Genomic DNA, 20,568 nt, shown 5'->3' on the forward strand with positions numbered 1-20,568 from the left:
TAAAAGCGAAAAGGGGGAGGCACACAAAAGGAGGTGGGGAGGGGGAGTACAATCTGAGCTGTCAGCCTGCGCCCAAACATCATTCACTCCAGCTTGCTTTGTGGTCTCCCCCCCCCCCATTGAAGAATGTAGCTGGCAGGGGGTAGGGAAGCAATGGGCTGGTTAACAATAGATTCTTGCAGCCAACTTAATGCAAGCTGGAGGCTGATATGGTGTTTGCTCTCCATTAGCATACAGCTGGGCTGGTTAACAGGGCTGGGCTGAGGGGGGGGGGGAGGAGAGGCAGCATTCAAGCAACTTGGTTTCATCAGGAGGGGGGGGGAGAGGAGGAAGAGAGCAGACACTCCCCACCCCCACCCCAGACAGGGAGACAAAGGAGGGGGGTGTAAATGGGCCAGAGCCAGACAGAATTCAGCAGCCTGACCATTGCAACTATCAGTTCTACAGTATCTTCTTTTAAAAGCAACATTCTAGTCCTTATGAGTACACACTCAAACAGATTTGGGGTATGGCAGGACTTGTTGGTGAAGGTAAAGGTGACTTTCAAGGAACAGATCCACATATTAGGAAGATAGGAGGATGCTTTTTTCATCCTAATAGCTTATCTACAGGAGTGGAATGTATCAATTCTTGTGTGTCCCACAGGAGTGGAATTTGGTAGTTGTGGGTACAGAATTTGCCCTCCTGTCTCAATTCTAATTATTCTTCCTTTCCTCTTTAAAAAAACTAAGGTTCTGGTCCTTATTGGCTACAGGACGCAGTAATATCTCAGGAGCAGATTTTGCTGGGGTGTGTGCAATGCAGACTCTGCTTTCCCCATCGGTACCAGATGGAGGGGGAGAAGACCCTTTGAAGCCTGGCTTGGCTCTTCTCTCCCCCCCCCCCAAAATAAAACCCCCCACAGAGGCATGTGGGGTGTGGCACCTGATGTCTACTGAATGTGTGGGTTAGTGGCAAAGCAGGGCTAGGCGGCAGAGGCACCACCACTGACCGTCCTGCACATTAACATGGGGGGGGGTGTTTAAAAATACACACCCCGAATGTGGAACATGGATGGGGAAAGCGGAAACAGCAGCCGGGAAGAAGAGATCAGAGATCGGCATCAGCTTGCGAGCCCTGACTGGGAACTTCATTGAAAAAGCAGGGAAATGTTTACATGGTTAGATCAGGCATGTGCCGTCTCCAGCGACTGTGTCTTCGTTAGCCTGCTCCCAAAATAGCCCCTTAGCTAATCCTCCTGCTGCTATAAAAAGACCAGGAGGAGATTATTATTTTGCCAATTTTTTTTTACTGGACTGCTTCAGAACAGTTCATCCTGAACATGCCACCAGCAGCACCAAACTTGCACCCTGGGAGAGTCCAGTGGGGCCAGAGGACCCTCTGTCGAGTTCTTGCAACAGGAAGAGACCCTGCAAGGCTTTGGAAGCCAGCGCTGGAGAGTTGCAGCAGCCTCCCTGCTTGGCTCCCCCACTGCCTGGACAGGAAGGGTACAGCCTGTCCACAACCCTCAGTGTCACCTCTGAGAACAATCTTGTCTCTGCAGGCTCCCTGCCTCCCACCCTCTCCATCCAGCCCCTTCCTGCCGCTCCGTAGGAACCCAGCCAGGAAATTCAATTAAAATCTGAACAATTGCTCTTTCTCTGTCTCTCTCAATGTCACCCACTCTTTTACACGTCATTTACTTGTGTTTCTTACAGCTGAGCCATTACACACAGGCAGGTAGAATGCAGGCAATCCTGAAGGCAGCAGGTAAAACTTAACCTGGCCTCCTTTGTTGTCCCGAAGATGGGGAGATGACAACATTGTGCAACTGGACTGAAATGCAAGAGGCAGCTGGCCCTGGCATGCTCGCGAGAGCCAGCTAGACTTTATGAAGCAACAAATCCAGCCCAGCGCTCGAACAAATATACCTGGATGATGCACATGCATTTTTAAGCATGAACTTAAAAGGACACAGGATACTGCCTGGGTTCTTGGGCCATGCAGCTCAGGATTGCCAGCAGCGGCTGGCAGCAGTTGTCCAGGGTGTGTGATAAGAATTTTAAGGTCTTAGATATATAATAAATGTACCAACCAAGCGTGTACACAGATCCGCATAGGAAGACTGACCTGAAACCATTTTTGATTCCCAAACTGACTAAATGTTTTCTCTGCAAGGTCAAAGGAAAATGGAAAAGCCTCCCCATTGTCTTTTCCTTCACAAATCCTGTCTTAAGGGTATGTCTGTCTGTGTATGAATAGGGTGAGCCTGTGATCTGGCTCAGGAACTACGGTAGGTATTTATCATTACAAAAGACTGGCCAGGCTCCCCAGGGTATCCAATCAAGTGAGCATTAACAGGTAACCTGTCAGACGAGATAAACAATGCACTCAGATTTCTGCTGTAGACGGCCTTTTCTGTGATGTAGATATGATGTATCTGGGGGTGGTGGTCTTGGGTTACACCCCTTCTGTGATGTATGCATGATGTATGGAGGGGTGGTCTGGAGCTCCAGGGCAGGGAATTTAAAATTTCTATATAAGGGCAGGTACACCTTTGTTTTGGGTTCCTCCTCGTTTCCTGTGTGTGAGGGGAGCACCCTGTTGCAACAGATCAATAAAGATCAGGCTTACTAGCTGCTTTGCTTCTTAATATTCTCTGGTTGGCTTCTGTTATTTTCTATCAATAGGGAACCCACGTAAGGACTCTATATGGGATCTTGGATACCCCATAAGGGGGAAAGGGCAGATTTTTGTTTACAACAGGTGTCAGGCAGGGGACAGTCCCCAGGAATCGAACCTGGGACCTCCTGCTTGCAGAGCAAACGCTCTACCACTGAGCTACAGCCTCCCCCACCAAATAAAAAGTTAAATTGAAGTTTCTTTAAAGCATATTTCTACTCAGCTCCCATCAATGAATCCAAGCGAAGGCCACTGAAATTAATGGGGGAATGTTAGTTATGACTTAAGTCCCATTGAAGTCAAATGCAACTGTCCCTGCTCTGGATCTGACCCAACGTGTGAGTGAGTTTTCAGGCAGCTTTTTCAGGGCCCTCCCAGCAAGGATCCTGGTGCAGCTCTTGGCGGCTGCTGCTGCTGCTCTCCCCTCCCCATCCCAAGCGAGAGCTTTTAAAGCTTAAGAAAAAGGGCTTCTCTTCCCTCTCTGGTGCTTACTCAGTGGGCGGCATTGTCTGAGGACCCTGGCCTGGGGACACGCAGGAAGCCTCATTGTTTCTGAAGGCTGCAATTTAAAGAAACACAGGATGCAAAAAAAGAAAAGAGCCCTGAGGAACAATAGCAGACACCCACCAGAAGAAAGCCCAGGACAATGCTCCTTCAGAGCCAGCCGGACTCCACTGGGGCAGCAGACCTGAAGGGAGATGCTGGGCTCCACAGACCCTGCGCTCTCTTAAAGCAGCAGAAACCTCCCAGCTTTTTGTTCCTTTGCTCCAAACTCTGCTTGGAGCGTTTTCCACCACCAAGCATTGTATAAAATATATAACATAAAACACGGTGGTCAATCCCTGGCCGGGTAAAGCAATGGGCCTCTCTTGGATGATTTGAGCACCCAGGCCAAAGAACTCCACCTCCGCTGCTGTCCATGCAAAAAGTTCCTCTCTGCCTGGATCTTCTCTGCAACAGGAGGGAACAGCCCAGGAAGGGGGAACCTTCCTTCAGCCCAAGGGCTGTGTTTGCTTGTGGGGCAACTCTTTGGGGGGCTGTGTGCCAGCTGTGGGCAAGACCTGAAGAAGAGCAATGGATGCATCTCTTAACTTTCATGCAGCAGCCCTGCAAGAATCACAAAGATTTCTACACTCTTTCTCACTCTCACTCTCTCTCCGTCCAGGCAAACCAGGGGCCTTAGTTCAAGGACACATTCCAGCCAGGCAAAAGAATTGGGAGAGAGCGCAGAGCAGGGCCAGAAGGAGGCAAAGACACTTCACCCCTTCTCCTATATGGTGTGCTGTATCATACACCACAGTTGTTGAAGGCTGGCCTGCTGAAACGGCAGGCTGTAGTCTTCATAGTGCGCTGATGTGCCTGCACTGGGTGCATGGATCTGCATGAACAGGACCAGAAGCATCCACACTCCTTGCCAGTTTATCCTGGACCTGGGAGCTGCACATGCATGCACATTTTCTTGCAAATGTCACCGGCATCAAAGTGCCTTTATTTCCCCATTTAAACCAGATTTGTCATTTCTGCAGAAAAACCAGTAAGTTAACACGCCCCCACACACACTTGAAATAGTAGATCCATATTGAAAGTGGGCAGGGAGAAGAGGATGGGATATTTCAGTGGGGGGCGACAACTTATAGTTGCTGCACCCAGCTGCCCTCAATCAACTGCCGTTCAGCAGTGTCCTTTGTTAACCCCAGGACAAGGTTGGTTGGTTGGTTGATCAACCAGTCCTTTACTTTTAAATAATAATTTATTATTTATACCCCACCCATCTGGCTGGGTTTCCCCAGCCACTCTGGGCGGCTCCCAACAAAGTATTAAAAACACGAAAAAACATCAAACATTAAAAACTTCCCTAAACAGGGCTGCCTTCAGCTGTCTTCGAAAAGTCAGATAGTTGTTTATTTCCTTTGACAGGCGGGCATTCCACAGGGCGGGAGCCACAACCGAGAAGGCCCTCGGCCTGGTTCCCTATAACCTCAATTCTCGCAGGGAGGGAACCACCAGATGGCCCACGGAGCTGGACCTCAGTGTCCTGGCTGGACGATGGGGGTGGAGATGCTCCTTCAGGTATACTTGGGGCTGCCTCAGCTGTGTCTGGCAGACAGCAGCTGCAGGACCACAGCTCCACCTGCTCTGCCACTAGGTAAGCAGGAGAATGACTTAGGCCCAGCTGAGCAATGAGAGCCTGTTTCTCTCCCTCTCCTCCCACCCTTGTACTGGTCCCATTTCTCTTTTGGTTTGTGATTCATTTCCCCTTCCTGGCAGAGGCAAAGGCCAAGAAGCTGCAAGTAGAGGAAAAAGTCCCGCAAGAGGACTGGCAAAGGGCACCCCCCCCCCAGCAGGGAGCAGCGAGGCCCCAGGGAGGCGGCAGCGGACGGGTACAAGGGGGGGTGGGATTTTTCCTCTTCTTGCCATTTGCGGTCACATTTCACAGCAGCCATCGAAAGTATCTACAGGAAGGTGGAACACGCACGCAAGATTTATCAAGCCACGTGACCAGCTTGCGATTGCAGAAATCTTCCCCCTCGCCGCCCACTTCTGCAGAGACAGCAATCTCAGTTTAAGGAACTGAAGCAATTTAGTATGATGAAATTAACCCCATGACCTGCCTTTCTGCAGAACTGCATGACGCACAGTCTCTCTCGCGCACCCCATTTTGATTTCTGGAGGGGGTGAGCATGCTCCCAGCTAGATCTGTCAGTGCCCTGCGGGCTCAAAATTGCCTGCTGTCTTTACAGTGGTACCTCGTGTTGCGTAACCTCCAGGTTGCAGAATCTTCGGGTCACGGCTGCGGCAAACCTGGAAGTGTATACGCATGCGCAGAAGCGCTCTATCGCGCCATGTGCGTGCACAGAAGCGGCACCTCTAGTTACGGATTTTTCAGGGGGCGCATAGCACCCCAAAATGAATTAAATCCATAAGCGGAGGTACCACTGTACTTTGTAGATCTGTGGTGTTTGTGCTCGAGGTCCGAGAAGAACCGGATGTGATGCTTGAAACAAATTGGAACAGGGGCTGGCAAAGGACTTGGCTCTCCGAGAATCTGCTTTGGAAGGACAAAACTTTCTAGACCTCATGACTGGGAAAATACCAGCCCTAGACCCTGCTGCAGAAATTGTACTGGGTCTTTGACCTCCCGCGACCTCAGATCAAGGCACCCCCACACTAACTCCCTCAGTTGTGAACCCCACAATCACCCACACATGCCTGAAAGCAGCTTTTCCACCAGTGAAATTAGTTCCTAATAACAAAAAAGATGAAGGGGGATATGTATTCTGATTTGCGCAGTCCTGCATAGAAGAAAAGTCTGGACTTCTCCCAGAATTATTCTTTCCGAAGATTATCCCCACCTCTGCTAACACCTTTAGCACTAATCATGAGTGGGGGGAGGCTGCAGATTTAAGCCCCAAATGGCTTCAAGCAGATATTTCTACAAGAATGCCTGCACTTTTGAAATTCCCACTGGATGGGCAGACCAGTCAGGCTGGATAGTTCTAGTCCCTTTTGCAGTCTCTCTCCCGGACAGCTGGAAAAGTCCCTGGTGCCAAGAAAGGGGGGGGGGAGGAAGACATCAGCAGCTGGAGGAACAAAGTATTCTGCCTGGGGCATTGTTTACTGAAAAGACAGAACTCGAACCCAGCCCTTGTGTACAAAACAGGCTGACGCAGACATCCGTTTTGGAGCAGCCCGTTTTCTCTTTGCAAAAGGCAAAACCCTTTTGCAACCCCTCTCAGGCCCTTGGAGGGGGGACGGGGCTCAGGATTTGATCTTGAGCCATGGGGCTGCAAGGCATTGCTAAAGAGACACAGGTGCCCCTGGTCCTTGCCTCCCTCCCTCTCTTCCTGCTCCTCTGCTCTTGAGAAGCTGGAAGACCCTCTAATTTTAAGTGCTATTATGTTTAATAACCCCCCCCACCCCCAATGCAGGACAATGAAGGGCCTTGTGCAATTAGATGCCCACACATCTCTCCCACACACCACACCACCCCCCCGCACTCCACAGATTCCTCTCCAGGACTTTGGTTTCAAGAGCTATTATGGAGCCCTGAATGGAAATGCCACATCGCCTAGGGCAGCTGATTAGCAGCGCTGACACTATGCACAGATCAAACCCTCCCCCCCCCCCCATAGGGTGCTGGCAAAGCATGAAGGCAATGGGAGAACTGGGCCAGGAAGCCAGCCTGGAAGGGGAGGCTGTGGCAAGCCAACCGTGCTGAACAAACTGCATCTCAGCAGTCCAGCACCTGCTCTGCACAAGCAAAACATCCTGGGTTCAATATCAAGGCAGGGACTTCCTGAAACCCTGGAGTGCTGCTGCCAGCCAGTGTAGGCAACCTTGAGCTCCAGATGGACCAGTGGGAATGTGACGAGTAGTCATAGGTAGCCTTTTCTTTCCCATGGATGTGTCTAAACGAAATATTTTGTTGAAGTAAATCCGACCAATTAATACAATAGAAATACTACAGCTACAAAAAAGCGGTGCAGTATACCTGTGAAAGTCTTAATATTTGGTCGGCAAAGGACTTGAGACCATTGGGAAAGCCAAATTTTTACATTTTATCATGGGGAGGGAGTCCTATGTGTCTATTTGCTGCATGTAAAATTAAATCCCAGAATTATTTTTTCCCAGGTCCTCCGAGCTTTGGGCAACATGTCATTTATGAGTTGTTTTTTCAGCTAATGCTAAACTCCACATATTTTCACAACAAAGCAAAAGTCGCAAATCCAGGAAGGTTTTCCATTTGGGGGCAACTGAGGTTCTGGCAGCTGCCAGCATCCATGTCAACAGTTCCTGAGGGCTCAAAGCTTTCAGCTGAGCATCCCTCATAGACTTACTAAACAAATCCATTTGCCATGGGTGCTCTAGTTGAGATTTCTCCATCGCAGGGGGTGCCTCTCAACACTACAGTTCTATGAAGCTGGACTGGGATGCTTGATCATTTTGCTCATTTCCTGACAAACTATAGCCCAGAATTTGAATACTGGTGGGCAGTTCCACCACAGGTGGAAAAAGGATTCCATAGGGTTAATTCTGCACTGTGCAAAGGAGCCCTTCCCTTGGCCTGCCCAGATCTCCTATCTCTCTCTCTTCCCCCCTCCCGCCCCCTTTTAAGCAGGCTTGGTGCTGTGCTAAAGGGAGGTGCAATCTATGCAAAGTCTCCATTATCCTGGAATGAGGGTGGGGGCGCAGCTCTGGGAATCTCCCACTCCTAAATTTAGCTGGAATCGCTGGCACTCAGCACCCCCCCGCCCCACCCCCAGACCTAGCACTGTAGGGAGACAGGAGCTGGGCTCCCACTAAAAAGTCCTTCCCACTCTGCCCCAGCAAAGTGGCCAGAACTGGTTGGGAGAACCGGGTCACTGGATCCGGTCGGGCAGGGCCACACCTGTGTTTGGAGTGTAAACAGTAAACACAGCCCTGTTTCTTCTGTACATAGAAGCACACCGGGCTTTGTGGGGCATGTGTGGAGCGCATGGCACGCACCCTAGCTAGCTATTAACCCCCAGGGCAGGGACTCCAGCCAAGGCACTATGAAAATTTGGGAGCCGCAGCTGCTAAGGAATGCGCTGTCCCGAAGGCAAATGCATGCCTTGCGGAGAGAGGAAAGTCAGGGGAGGGCAAGGCAATTATTTAACCGTTCTGCAAAAGAGAACGTGGAGCAGGTGAGTCATGATGGGCGGATGTGCGCGCACGCACACACGTGTGTGTATATACACTTGTATTCCATCATGTGTCTGTATGAGCATAGGATGTGGGACTGAATAACTTCAATGCACACAAAAGCAAAATCTCAAGCTCTCATGGCTTCCAAAGGCTGCTCTTGCACCACTCTCTGTTGTGACCACACTGACTGGCAGCCAGGGTTTCGGGCAGGGGATATTCCCAACCCTATAGGAGATGCCAGGGATTTCCTGCATGCAAATCAGATGATCTACCCCTAAGCTATGGGCCCTTCTTTATAGGCTGCCTTATGCTGGATCAGACAGCTGGTGCATCTATATTGCAGCATTGCCCACACTGACTGGCAGCAGCTCCCCAGGATTTCAGGTGGGGAGTCTTCCACAGCCCTAGATGCTAGAGATTGAACCATGCAAAGCAGCTGGTTTTTTCTGATGAGCTACAGTTAAAGTGATCATTTTAGGACTAAGGAGCGCAAATGTGCTTTGGGGGTGGCAGCAGGGATCCCCTGCAGGCCTGACTCTTGGCAGCTCATTCTAAAGAAGATGAAGCAGCAAAGCATGGCAGCCAGGAGAAGCTAGTCCAAAAAAATTGCTGCTTAAAGATCGAACAATACCCCATTCCAGTGACCAAGTCTTATGCCAGGAGGGCTGGTCATCCCAGGGCTGCGCCAGCTTTGTTTCCACACCACTGGACCCGGGGCAGCCCCAGACCCGCAGCTGGCGCTGCCTGCAAGTGGCAGAAAACCCAGACCACCCGCTTTCCTCGGCACTGAGGTCTCTCTTCTTCGGCTCTGCACACTAAGACGATTTCTTGTGTGATCCTGTTAAGGCAAATCCCTCGACTCAGCAGGAATTTGCTAAGTTTGGATTAGCTTGCATCTGTATTCATCTCCTTCCCTCCCCCCAACTGCTCCCTGGCATTGCAGTCCTCTCCCCTCTCCTCTGGCTTCCAGAGTATTTCCACACTGAATCGGCCACAATTCTTAAGAAACCACTTCCAAAAAAACAACAGCAGCCCAAAACCATGGACTGGACTCTCCCCTCGGGGCTAGATCATCGGAAGAGCTTCTGCCGGGGGTTGGTTTACAGCGGGATGCAGAAGAGAAGCTAGGAAGGGGAGAAAATGTGAGTCCTCATTGCCAGCTTTTCGCCATCCTGGCACCCTCCAGATGTTCTGGACTATGATTGCCATCGGCCCCAGCCGGCATCGATGGACACACTGCAGAACACTGTCCCCCAAACTTGGTTTTCCAGCTGCTTTTGGACTACAGTTCCCATCTTCCCTGGCCGCTGGTCTTGCTAGGTAGTGATGATGGGAGTTGTAGTCCAAAAACAGCTGGGGACCCAGGTGGGAACGCTGGTGTAGGCCAAATCATCACAAGGTTGGAGATAGGCTCACGATGGTAAAGTTGGAAATGATGGCTGGTGTGTGTTGCAGAAATGGGAGTTAAGTAGTCCAGCTGTTGGAAGTTTGGGTGCAACTCACTTTAGAGCATATGATTTTTCTCATGGGTTTAAACCAGGGGTCAGCAACTTTTTCAGCAGGGAGCTGGTCCACTGTCCCCCACACCTTATGGGGCGCCGGACTATATTTTGGAAAAAAATGTGAATGAATTCCATTGCCCCACAAGTAACCCAGAGATGCATTTTAAATAAAAGGACACATTCTACTCATGTAAAAACATGCTGATTCCTGGACCGTCTGCAGGCTGGACTTAGAAGGTGATTGGGCCGGATCCAGCCCCCAGGCCTTAGTTTGCCTACCCATGGTTTAAACCGATGGGGTGAGGGACAGATATCTTTAACCTCTTGAAACGAACCCTCTCCCTCCCTCTCTCATATGAGACCGATATTCTCGGGTTGCATCCTGCTCACAACTTCCTCCTCCTCACATTTCTCAGTCTTCAGAGAGCAAAGGAGCAAGCATGGCTGTCTTGTTCTTCTCTAGACCAGCTGGTGAGACTAGAACCGCAAACTCTTTTCTCCAAGTTATGTATTTCCTACAATGGACAACTTTACTGCTTCCTTACCTATGAGCATCTCTGAGTGTGTGTTTGTCATAAGCAGAGACTGCTCTTTAACAAAGCTTCACTCATTTAAGGGCTGCTCACTCTTGAAAAGGTTGCAATAGGTAACCGATCCTGCTATCCCATTACTAGAAGTGCAAGATCTTCATTTAGAGGCAGAGCAGGAAACTGATAGGTGCGGGGTCAGAAAGTTGCTTTGTGCACAAAACAAGGGGCAGGATCCAATTGCACAGTGTGTTAACCGCTAGTCCCTGTGCATGCATTGTGTCAAATGCAACCGCCTACACTCCATACGTAAAGTAATTCTTTATGGGTTCTCATCTGAAAGTTATTCTAACTGCGGCGGTCAACCACTGGCAGTGCCTGCTGAGAGTTGCTAGAAACATCACCAAGCCCTCAAGTTATTAGCAGCTTTGGTGTCTGGGAGGGTATTTCCGTACGCAGTTTACGTGGCAGCAAACCCCGGCAGGGTGGTGGTAAAAGGGGAACCATACACAGTCAGAGCTGATTTACTGGAACTAAACAGTTGCCCTCTGGCTAGATATTTGGACAGTTGTTGCAAGACACTGTGGGGAAGTACAGTATGCCCTCAACTGATGTGGGGGTTACGTTCTGGGGGTCGCGCCTAAAGCCCAAACTGTATATATTCAAAACAGATTGGGTGCAATGGTGGGTGGGTTTGCCAAAATCTTTTTTCCCGGCTGCCCCCCCCCCCCTTTATTTATTGTCTAGTGCATAAAGCTAAACGTAAGTTACAAGCTTACTGCAAAGCCCTCCACCATCTCCTGGTCATAAGAACATAAAAAGAGGCTGCACAACAGTCTTTTCTACTGTTAACTGAAATGACCTTTAAGTGTTTTAAATTGGTTTTAACTGTTTTTATCTAAAATTTTCATATTTCTTGTAAACCATCATGGTTTTATAACAATCAAGCAGTATATAAATTTCATCAAATACAGTGGTACCTCGAGTTAAGTACTTAATTCGTTCTGGAGGTCCGTTCTTAACCTGGAACTGTTCTTAACCTGAAGCACCGCTTTAGCTAATGGGGCCTCCTGCTGCCGCCGCACAATTTCTGTTCTCATCCTGAAGCAAAGTTCTTAACCCGAGGTACTATTTCTGGGTTAGCGGAGTCTGTAACCTGAAGCGTATGTAACCCGAGATACCACTGTAAATACAAATGCACTGAGCATCTGCAGGAAATAGCTACTGGTATTTGGCCAAAGTAGGACCCTCTTGTGAAGCTCTCACTGCCTAGTCACCCAGAGGAGATTCTTACTCACCATGCAGGCGATCAGGCTAGTCTCCACTTACAAGCCTGAAACAAAGTTCATTGCATTACTCGTTTTCCCCCTCACAGCAGGACCAAGGTCACAAAGCTCACTTGTCCAGGCCTGCTCAGCGATGGTCTCAACCAACAGGGGACCAAGAGGTCATTCTCCTGACCTACCTATGTATGTGCAATTTAAAAAAGACCCTGTGAACCAGCATCCCCAAAAGGCTGGTTTAGGAAGCCTTTCTCATGATTTGGGGAATTAACTGGTTCTTAGGAATGCCAGGTCAAATGGAGAGAGGACTCATTTGCCAAATTACACATTTTGCTCATTCTGCATGAATAGGGTAAGTCAACTGCACATTTGTGGGTTCTGAAGCATAGCCAAGACCTGAACATGCGGCCTCCTCTTTGCATTCAAACTACAGGAAGGAAGGATGTTCGGTTTTAGATCTTAACATCTCACAACCACTTTTGCAAACAGCCTGAATGCAGCTAAAAGAGGAAGGATAAGCTTTAGGGAGATGTTTAATAAATGGCAGGTTGATGGGGGAGGGGCAGCAAGACCTCGTGCTTTAGATAAACCCCTTAAGGCAGACTCCCCTACCTTCTGCTTCCAGTGTGCACACTTGCAAAACAAACATGCAGCTTTTCCCTCAAACATTTGCAAACGGCTTTTTTCCACATGTTGAGCTCTCCTTTCTTTTCGGTCTCGACTCCAAAATAGCTCCCTATGATCTATGCACCAGTCATTTCCCTTTGCACACAAACACAAGGAAAGGGCAGGTAGGCACATCAGAAGCGGAACACACGGCAATAGTTTGAAAACAAGACAGTGTAGGAACTTCAGTGAAGCTGACATGATTTCCCCCCGGCTGGCTGGTTGGCTTCGCTAAAGAGGCGGCAATGCGGAAAGGGCCATGCCAGGATGCCACCCAACGCACCATGGTAGGGCAGTGTGCCAGTGTAGCTGAAGAACAGTCTAAGTTCTTCAGGGGGAAAGCTGTTTCATCGACACAATCTTCATGGAGACATTTCCCTGTGAAGAAAGGTTACAGCGCTTGGAACTCTTTCGTTCAAAGAAATGGCAAGCAAGAAGCGACATGGGTGGGAGTTTATAGATGTAAGCAGGGCATGGAGGAAGTGGGCAGAGAAAAGCTTCTCAAACTCCAAATCATGGGAGCTGAAAGTTTGAAGATCCAGGATGAGAGAGATTCTTTCTTCATGCCTAGTTAAACTGTGGAACTCACTCCCACAAGAAGCAACGACGGGTCACCAAACTGGATGACTTTAGAAGAGGATTGAGCAAACTCAAGAGGGAGAAGACTATCAGTGGCTACGAGACTAGGATCTGCCCTTTCCCAATGGTAAATCTTAATAATAATAATAATAATAATAATAATAATAATAACAATAATAATAATAATAATTTATACCCCGCCCATCTGGCTGGGTATCCCCAGCCACTCTGGGAGGCTTCCAACAGAACACTAAAATACAATAACCTATTAAACATTAAAAGCTAAACAGGGCTGCCTTCAGATGTCTTCTAAAAGTCTGGTAGTTGTTGTTCTCTTTGACATCTGGTGGGAGGGCGTTCCACAGGGTGGGTGCCACTACTGAGAAGGCCCTCTGCCTGGTTCCCTGTAATCTCACTTCTCGCAGGGAGGGAACTGCCAGAAGGCCCTTGGCACTGGACCTCAGTGTCCGAGACCCTTGTCTCATGCAGAAAGGGAGCTTCCCTTTCTTCCTTCACCCTGAGAGATCCTTCCTTCCCGGCCTCTCACAGGGGGAGGGAAAAGGGCTGCCATTCTGTGGTTTGCTTCAGATACCAAAATGTCTTGCCCAGCTCTGCCTCCATGGTGAGAAGCAGGGATGCTTCTGCATCCCAGTTGCTGGAAGTCACAGGAGACGAGAGTTGCGCTTGTGCTCAGGTCTGGCTTGCTGGTGTCCCACCGGCATCTCGTTGGCCACTGTGAGAACCGGATGCTGGGCTTGATGGACCCTCTTCTTATGCTCTTATGATGGCAGAGTTGACTTTTGAAGAACAACATGTGTACAATGGCAACGTACATGAACTGAAGCACGTCTTGAGTCCAGGGGAGACATCCCTCATCATTACAGAACGTGAAAAGGGATTCCACCCACATGTCAATGGCAAGATGCAACTGTGGCAATTCCCAAGGAATTCCCCGCTCTGCTTGAAGCCTGTAAAAGTCTCCATGCCACAGAGAAGCTGTGAGAATGTGGAACAGAGAAGACAAGGAGGAGGAAATGGTGTCTAGAGAAGAGAGGCCCCACGGCTACAGTCAACTCAATTCCCCCCCTGAGAAAGAGGGTACATCATGATTAGCAAGAGATCAACTGTTGTAGGAAGAGCTTGGCTGCTGGATCCAGCCAAAGGCCCACGTAGCCCTGCTTCCTGTTCTCCTGGGGGCCAACCAGGTGCCTCTTGGAAGCCCACAAGTGAGACCTGAGCACAATGTCTCCCCACCTGAGATTTCCAGCAACAGACCAGCAGAGGCAGGATGTAATCATGGCCAATGGCCACTGATTATCCTTCATGAATTGGTCTAATTCTCTTTTTCAAAGCCATCCATGTGGGCGACCATCCCTACATGTGGTGTTGGCAGATTCCATAGCCACCTCATGAGAAGAGAAGACTCCCTGGAAAAGACCCTGATGTTGGGAAAGATGGAGGGCGCAAGGAGAAGGGGACGACAGAGGACAAGATGGTTGGACAGTGTTCTCGAAGCTACCAGCATGAGTTTGACCAAACTGCGGGAGGCAGTGGAAGACAGGAGTGCCTGGTGTGCTCTGGTCCATGGGGTCATGAAGAGTTGGACACGACTAAACAACAACAACAACAACAAAATAGCATTCTGTGAAGAACTTCCTTTGGTCTGTGCTGAATCTCCCAGCGTTCAGGTTGTCCTCCAATGCAGAGAAAAGCTTCTCCCGATCCACTTTCACCAAGACACGCCTCATTCTACGTACCTCTGCCACCATCCTCCCTTATTCACCTCATTTCCCCCCAGCAACCAGGAAGCCCAAAATGTTGTAACCCTTCCCCCCAGCGGAGTTTGCTCCCCAACCTGATTCATTTGGCTTTCCCTTTTCTGAACCTCTTCCAAGAAAGAGGAGGAAGGAGAGCCTGTGAGCCTGGCCGCTTGTCTGATCCAGTTCACAATGTGACATGCTCAGGTTTTAGATATATCCACAAAGGACCATCACCTGCTACTGTTGCAGCACATCAGCACTGATACGGAAGTGTGGGAGCCCCGATCCACTTAAAAACAGAACACATATTGGGGGCGCGGAGAGAGAAGACTGTTGCAAACTTAGGCTACCTCCGAGCAGAGTCAGCTCCTATCAAAGCTATAAATCAGTGGAGCTTACAGGCTAGTTTTAACTAAGAGTTTATCCCAGAGAATGCCGGGCATTTTGGCAAGGCAGCCAGCTGATCATTCCATTAGAGGTCCCTAGCTCTGGTCCCGTCCCCCCCACACACACTGCACAAAACTACGGTGCCAATCACCCCTAAACTAGTCTAAGTCTGCGCTGTAGCAAGGCCAAGATTTGCTGACCCTTCACAGCCCAGCGCCATCCATCAAAGGAGTTCCTTTGAACAAAGCTTTGGCTTACAGCACTTTCCTCATCCTGGTGCCCTTCAGATATTTTGGATATTTTGGTCATGCTGCCTGGGGCTAATGGGAGCTGTAGCCTCAAAAATAATCTGGAGGGTGGGCAAGGCGAGTTTATAGTCTTCCCCCGAGGCCACTGCATTATGCAAAACTTTCAGGATTCTGAAGGTCAACTCAGTGTTTGAACCTGAGAATGCAAATCTGCACAGAGAGGCTGGGACATATCACCAATTCTCCTCCCTCTCTGCTGTGATGCAAGACGGGCTTTGGGAAATTCAGTTTGCCTACACCTCAAGCACTGGAGGAGAGAGGTGTCACTCAGACGCCCAGGCCAAGAAGAGGCAATCTGGATTTTTGCCCCACTTCCCCCTGACACCCCCCACCCCACAACATCTCTAGGCAACCTGACCTGGCCACTGTGAGCTCCGGCGAGCTCCTCCGCTCCGTTCCCACGGAAAAGCACCACACAAGCGGCCGCAGAGTCTTTCTGCCGAGTCTTTTCTCAGCCCCCGGGAGAAAAGGGGCTTTGTTAGCTTGCCTGGGGAGACAGCGTGAGAGCAGAGCCGCTAGGCTCTGGGAAGGCCGAGAGGACAAACAAGGCGGAACAAAAAACCCAGAAGAAAGACAGAATCCGTGAAGGGGGGAAAGGGGCCAGCCTTTCCCAGGATTGTCGGTAGGTGTTGGGGGCATCGCCCACCTCTGGGCTCCCACACATGTGTAGCGGCTAGAGATCCATGCTGGTCCATCTCTGCTGTGTGGCCAAGACGCAAAGTGACCATGAGAAATGGCCCATGAGAGAGATGGAAGGATGCTCTAAAGACCCGGGTACCCAGCTGGGTCACCAATGGCTCAGCAGTAGCAAGGCACTGCTGCCACAGGCTAAGGGAGTTGTTATCACTAGGGATGCTTGAACCACTAGGGATGTTTTGCTCGTTCCTCAGTTTGAAGCAAACAGACCCAATTCCTACTCCCTGCGCAAGGGCATAAGGAGAGCCCTGCCAGATCAAATGCCCATCAATGCCAGCATCCTGCTCTCTCAGTAGCTAATCAGGTGCCTGTGGGAAGTCAGAAAGAAGGAGCAACAGCTCTCTGCTTCCGCTCACCTGGGATTCCCAGCCTCCAACAGCAGAGGGAGATCATAGATACTGTGGATTGTGGTCAATGATAGCTGCCTTCTCCACGGTAATACGTGGAGCAGAAAGCAGTTGTCCTTTGGCTTTTGCACTCCTCTGAGTTCGGGGGAAACTGTAAAACTGGGGATTTACAAAGGGACTGCCTCCATGTCTCTTTTGCACCAGGTTTCTTTAAAAAAAATAGGGTAGCAGTAAGATTTTTCTGGAGTTGTGGCAGACATGAGCAAGCTACCAAGTAGTTTACATGCACACTTCAGGCTCCCAGGCTATCATTTGTATAGATGCAACATCAGGCACTAATTTGATCCACAGGACTAAAGTGGATCAAACCAGTGCTAAAATTCACCATCAGCAATGGTCATTCTCTCTGTCCTGCCTTAGTTTCTCCACCTGTAAAAAGAAAACCCATCCTGTGTACAGGGGCAGAATGAAAAAAGAACTCGCATTTGGAGAATTAAAATGGTTGTATAAATAATAATTTTTGAGAGTCGCTAGCACTTTAATGCTAATTTTTTAAGCCACAAAACTTCCCAATTCTTCATCTCTGATTGTTTTGGGGGCACCCTGGAATTCCAGTCACAGTTTAGGAAAGGGGGGCACTTGGTGACTGAAGACATCCCCCCTCTTGGCTCTAAAACAAGCCTGAGAATTCTTTTTTCCCCCTCCCTCCCCTTTTTCTTTATGCAAATGAGCCTGGTCTTAAGTCTCTGCTTTACATCTGACAAAGCCCAGTCCAGCGACACAAATTGCATTTCATGCTCCTCAGTCTCCAATCTTCCTGAGAGAGAGAACACAGAGAAGAGAAAGAGGGAGGGAAAGATTTGGGGAGGAGGGAATAAACAGGCACCAGAGCCTGAGAAGAGGGAATCATTAAAGCCATCAGTTTGTTAGGGAGCAGATTTAAATAATGAAGCAGCTCTCCGGCAGTCACACCAAGGGGGAAACTTTGCAGAGATGCTTTGCCAACCTGGCCTTTTCCAGATGTTTTGGTGATGCTGATGGGAGCTGTGGTCCAAAACATCTGGATGGCACCACCACATTGCAAAGCCTGAACTAAGGGACACGAGGCCAGCTCCACGTAACCTTACAGTCACAGGAATGCTCAGCTACACAAGCCAATGTGTTAAATAAAATCATCATCATCATCATTCTACTTTCCACCTTGTAAGCTGGTCTGACACCAGATTCAAACTGTTAGCCATTCCCCTTAGAATTGCAATTTCATGCTGAGAAGCCTTGTTTTGCCTTGTTTGACAGAAGGACAGACAGTCCCCTAGAATTCCCTCAATCAAGCCTGAAAGTGGTTTTTAAAATGTAGCAGAAACCAGGGCTGATCCACCCATGAGACAATTTAGGTGACCATCTCACATGGCAGGATCCACAGGGACAGCAGATCCTGATGTAGATCTTCCCTCACCCCTTCTTCTCTGGTGGGGAGGGGGGAGGAACCAGTTTGGGTGCCAAAATGTCTTGGACTGGCCCTGGCAGAGACACACACTGTCTCTGAAGTGCTATTATCACATCTGGTCTGTACTGGGACAGGGGGCACTTCAATCTGCTGCTGCTGGAAAACTTACGGTAATTCCTAGCAAAGCAGTTCAAGGGTAGCATTCACAGCCACAGTGGCAAGAACCTCGTAAGGCTCCGGTGGGGCAATTGCATGCACATTTGCTTGCCGTGGTGCGGTGCAATGCTTTCTTGCTGGGAGAACAGACAGGCATGCAAGGTTTTGAATAGAAACCTCTTCTGCTCAAAACCTTGCACACCTGTCTGCCCTAACAGGTATCCAATATGGGTGTTTGGGTGCATACACTTCCCCTTGACCAACTTTGTAGCAATTACAGTACCTAGAGCAAACTAGACTGGAAGGGAGAACAAGGCATCTCTCACCCCATCCAACACCCTTTTCAATTTATCAGAGAATCTCAACTGATAACATTATGTTGCCCCGTTGCCTCCATTTGCAGGGGGGAAATGCATTTAGAGTAACTGACAGGGCATCCACATTCTGAAAAGGGTTAGGTTGGGGAGGAAGGGACTGCTTGAGCATGTGCAGAGTGCCTTTCTCTCACCATTGAGTCAACCACAGAACAGTTCTGCCCATTTCAGAGTAGGGATTGCATGTCAAGTTTCAGATACACACCTCTCTTTTTAAGCAAGCACTATTGCCCTGCTGCAACGCGTGGAAACAATGAAAGCCACAAAAGGAAAACCTGTGTGTGTGCGTACTCAAGCAAGAGAAATAAGCCTCCCTTGACTGAAACCATTTATAGGAGGGCAGCAAAAGAGGGAGGGAGGGAGGGAGGCTGGCTGGCTGTGTGGGCTTGTGGCAGAGGAGCGTGCCTCACTTTCCCTCCCTGGGGGGCAAGGGCGGAGACGGCACAGATCAAGGCGCTGGGCTTGCAGTTACTCGCCAGCCCGCATCCTTCCTGCTCATTAGCACGCCGTTGGCACGGGCTGGCACCGTGCAGCAGCCGCCCACTCGCTGCAGGCAACCCGCGCTTTCTGGATGGGTGCTAGCGATCCGAGGGGCCTCTGCGCGCGCGGAAGCGGGTTCCCCGGGGCTTCCTTGCCACCACCACAAACTCATTTCCAGGTCAAGGCTCAGCCTGGAAGATACGCTGCCCGGGAACACAGCACCCCCAAAAGAGGGAGTTTCCACAGCACAACCCCTCAACCCATTTCCCGTCCCAAAGCTCAGCTTTGGCACCGCCAGCAATGCTCAAAGCCGAGTATACCCTTGAGCATGCACAGAGTGCATTCACCCAACACCACCACAAGTCTTCCAGCAACAGGGGATCGGGTTTTTGTTTTGTTTTTTGGCAGTTCATCTTATTTAAAAATAAATGCACAGCATCCATCCCATAACTGCCCCCGCCGCCCCATCTCCTTACCATGTCCTTGTTGCGCGAGATCCACGTATCGAGCAGCAGCTCCAGCCTCGACTTGTGGAACTTCTTGGTGGTCTTGACGGCGATGAAGACATCCTGGGGCGAAATGTCCTCCAGCTGCGGCCTGGCCGCCCTCCCTTCCTCCGGGCCGCCTCCCGCCGCCGAGGCTGCCTCCGCCTTCCCCCGGGCCAGCTTGGAGAAGTACGCGCTGAAGCTCCGCACATCGTGGTGGCTCTGCCCCGAGGGCAACGCAGCTCGCAAGCCCGCCGCGTCGCCGCGGGAGCCCTCGAAGGGCTGCAGGAGGAGGCCGGCGCCGCCGCCCCCCAGGCTCAGCACCTGCCCCTTCTGCTGGTCCACCACCAGCACCAGGAAGCAGGTCAGCATGGAGCCCACCAGGGACAGCAGAAGCTTCTTCCCGCAGCTTTTCAGCATCGCGGATTTCGGAGGTTTTGCAGTTTTAATTAAGTGCAAATTTAGCAGGGGGGACAACAACCGCTGCCCAGGTTCGCGCGAGGGACAACAGCCCTGCAAAGACTTCCCCTGCCTCGCTCCAGCAGAAACAGCAGCACCAGCCACCCCGCCCCGGGTCTCCCCTTCCTCCCAGCGCGCCAAGCTCAGCGCCGATCGCTTTGCTGCAGCGACTCAGCCGCGATTTAAAAACTCCTCTCTCCGCGGCCCCGCCCCTTTGCTCTGAGTGGCTGGCTTAGGCCGCGCCCACCGAGGGAGGGGGCGGGCTCAGAACGTTGCAACATTGCGGGACGCGGGGCCCCCGGGCTGGAAGGTAGCGGCGGGTCTCCCACGTGGCTTGGAAAAGCGGGGCGGGGAGGACGGAGGCTATTAAAGTGAGGGAGGGTCTCCCTGGTCGTAAAGGCAAAGCGACGCGGTGGGGTTTTATGCGGAAGGGGACCAGCCCACGCTTGGAGAGAAATCGTGCTTTAAAAAAAAACGTGTTGGAAAGGCATTCTTCCTCGCTCCTGCCATTCGCAAAACAGCCACTAGAATTTTTTTTTTTTGTTTTGTCTGCTTTGAAACAGGGAAAACAGACAGACACGCACACCCTGCAAGCTAAAAGCCCGTTCTCTGTGCTGGACTCGGTGGAGAGCGGTTCTCTGAGCATGTGTAAAATGTGCTCCCTTTGGCAGCACATACACTAAAATTGGAAGGACACAGAGAAGCTTAGCTTGGTCTGAAGGCAGCCCTGTATCAGGAAGTTGTTAATGTTTGACGTTTTACTTTGCTTTTATATGTACTGTAA

General features: G+C 50.3%; 1 protein-coding gene across 1 annotated transcript in view; it reads right to left on the reverse strand.

The window, feature by feature from the left end:
* Positions 1 to 19,938, reverse strand: part of LFNG (LFNG O-fucosylpeptide 3-beta-N-acetylglucosaminyltransferase) — a 31,231-nt gene extending 11,293 nt beyond the window's left edge. The window contains exon 1 of the mRNA XM_083474796.1: positions 19,317 to 19,938. Within this exon, the coding sequence (XP_083330922.1) occupies positions 19,317 to 19,745 (429 nt within the window). The 5' untranslated portion in view covers positions 19,746 to 19,938. The remainder of the gene's footprint in view (positions 1 to 19,316) is intronic.
* Positions 19,939 to 20,568: the final 630 nt, after the last annotated feature.

The sequence above is a fragment of the Podarcis liolepis genome (assembly GCF_965112155.1).
Source record: "Podarcis liolepis genome assembly, chromosome: 14".
In the NCBI taxonomy this organism is placed as follows: domain Eukaryota; kingdom Metazoa; phylum Chordata; class Lepidosauria; order Squamata; family Lacertidae; genus Podarcis; species Podarcis liolepis.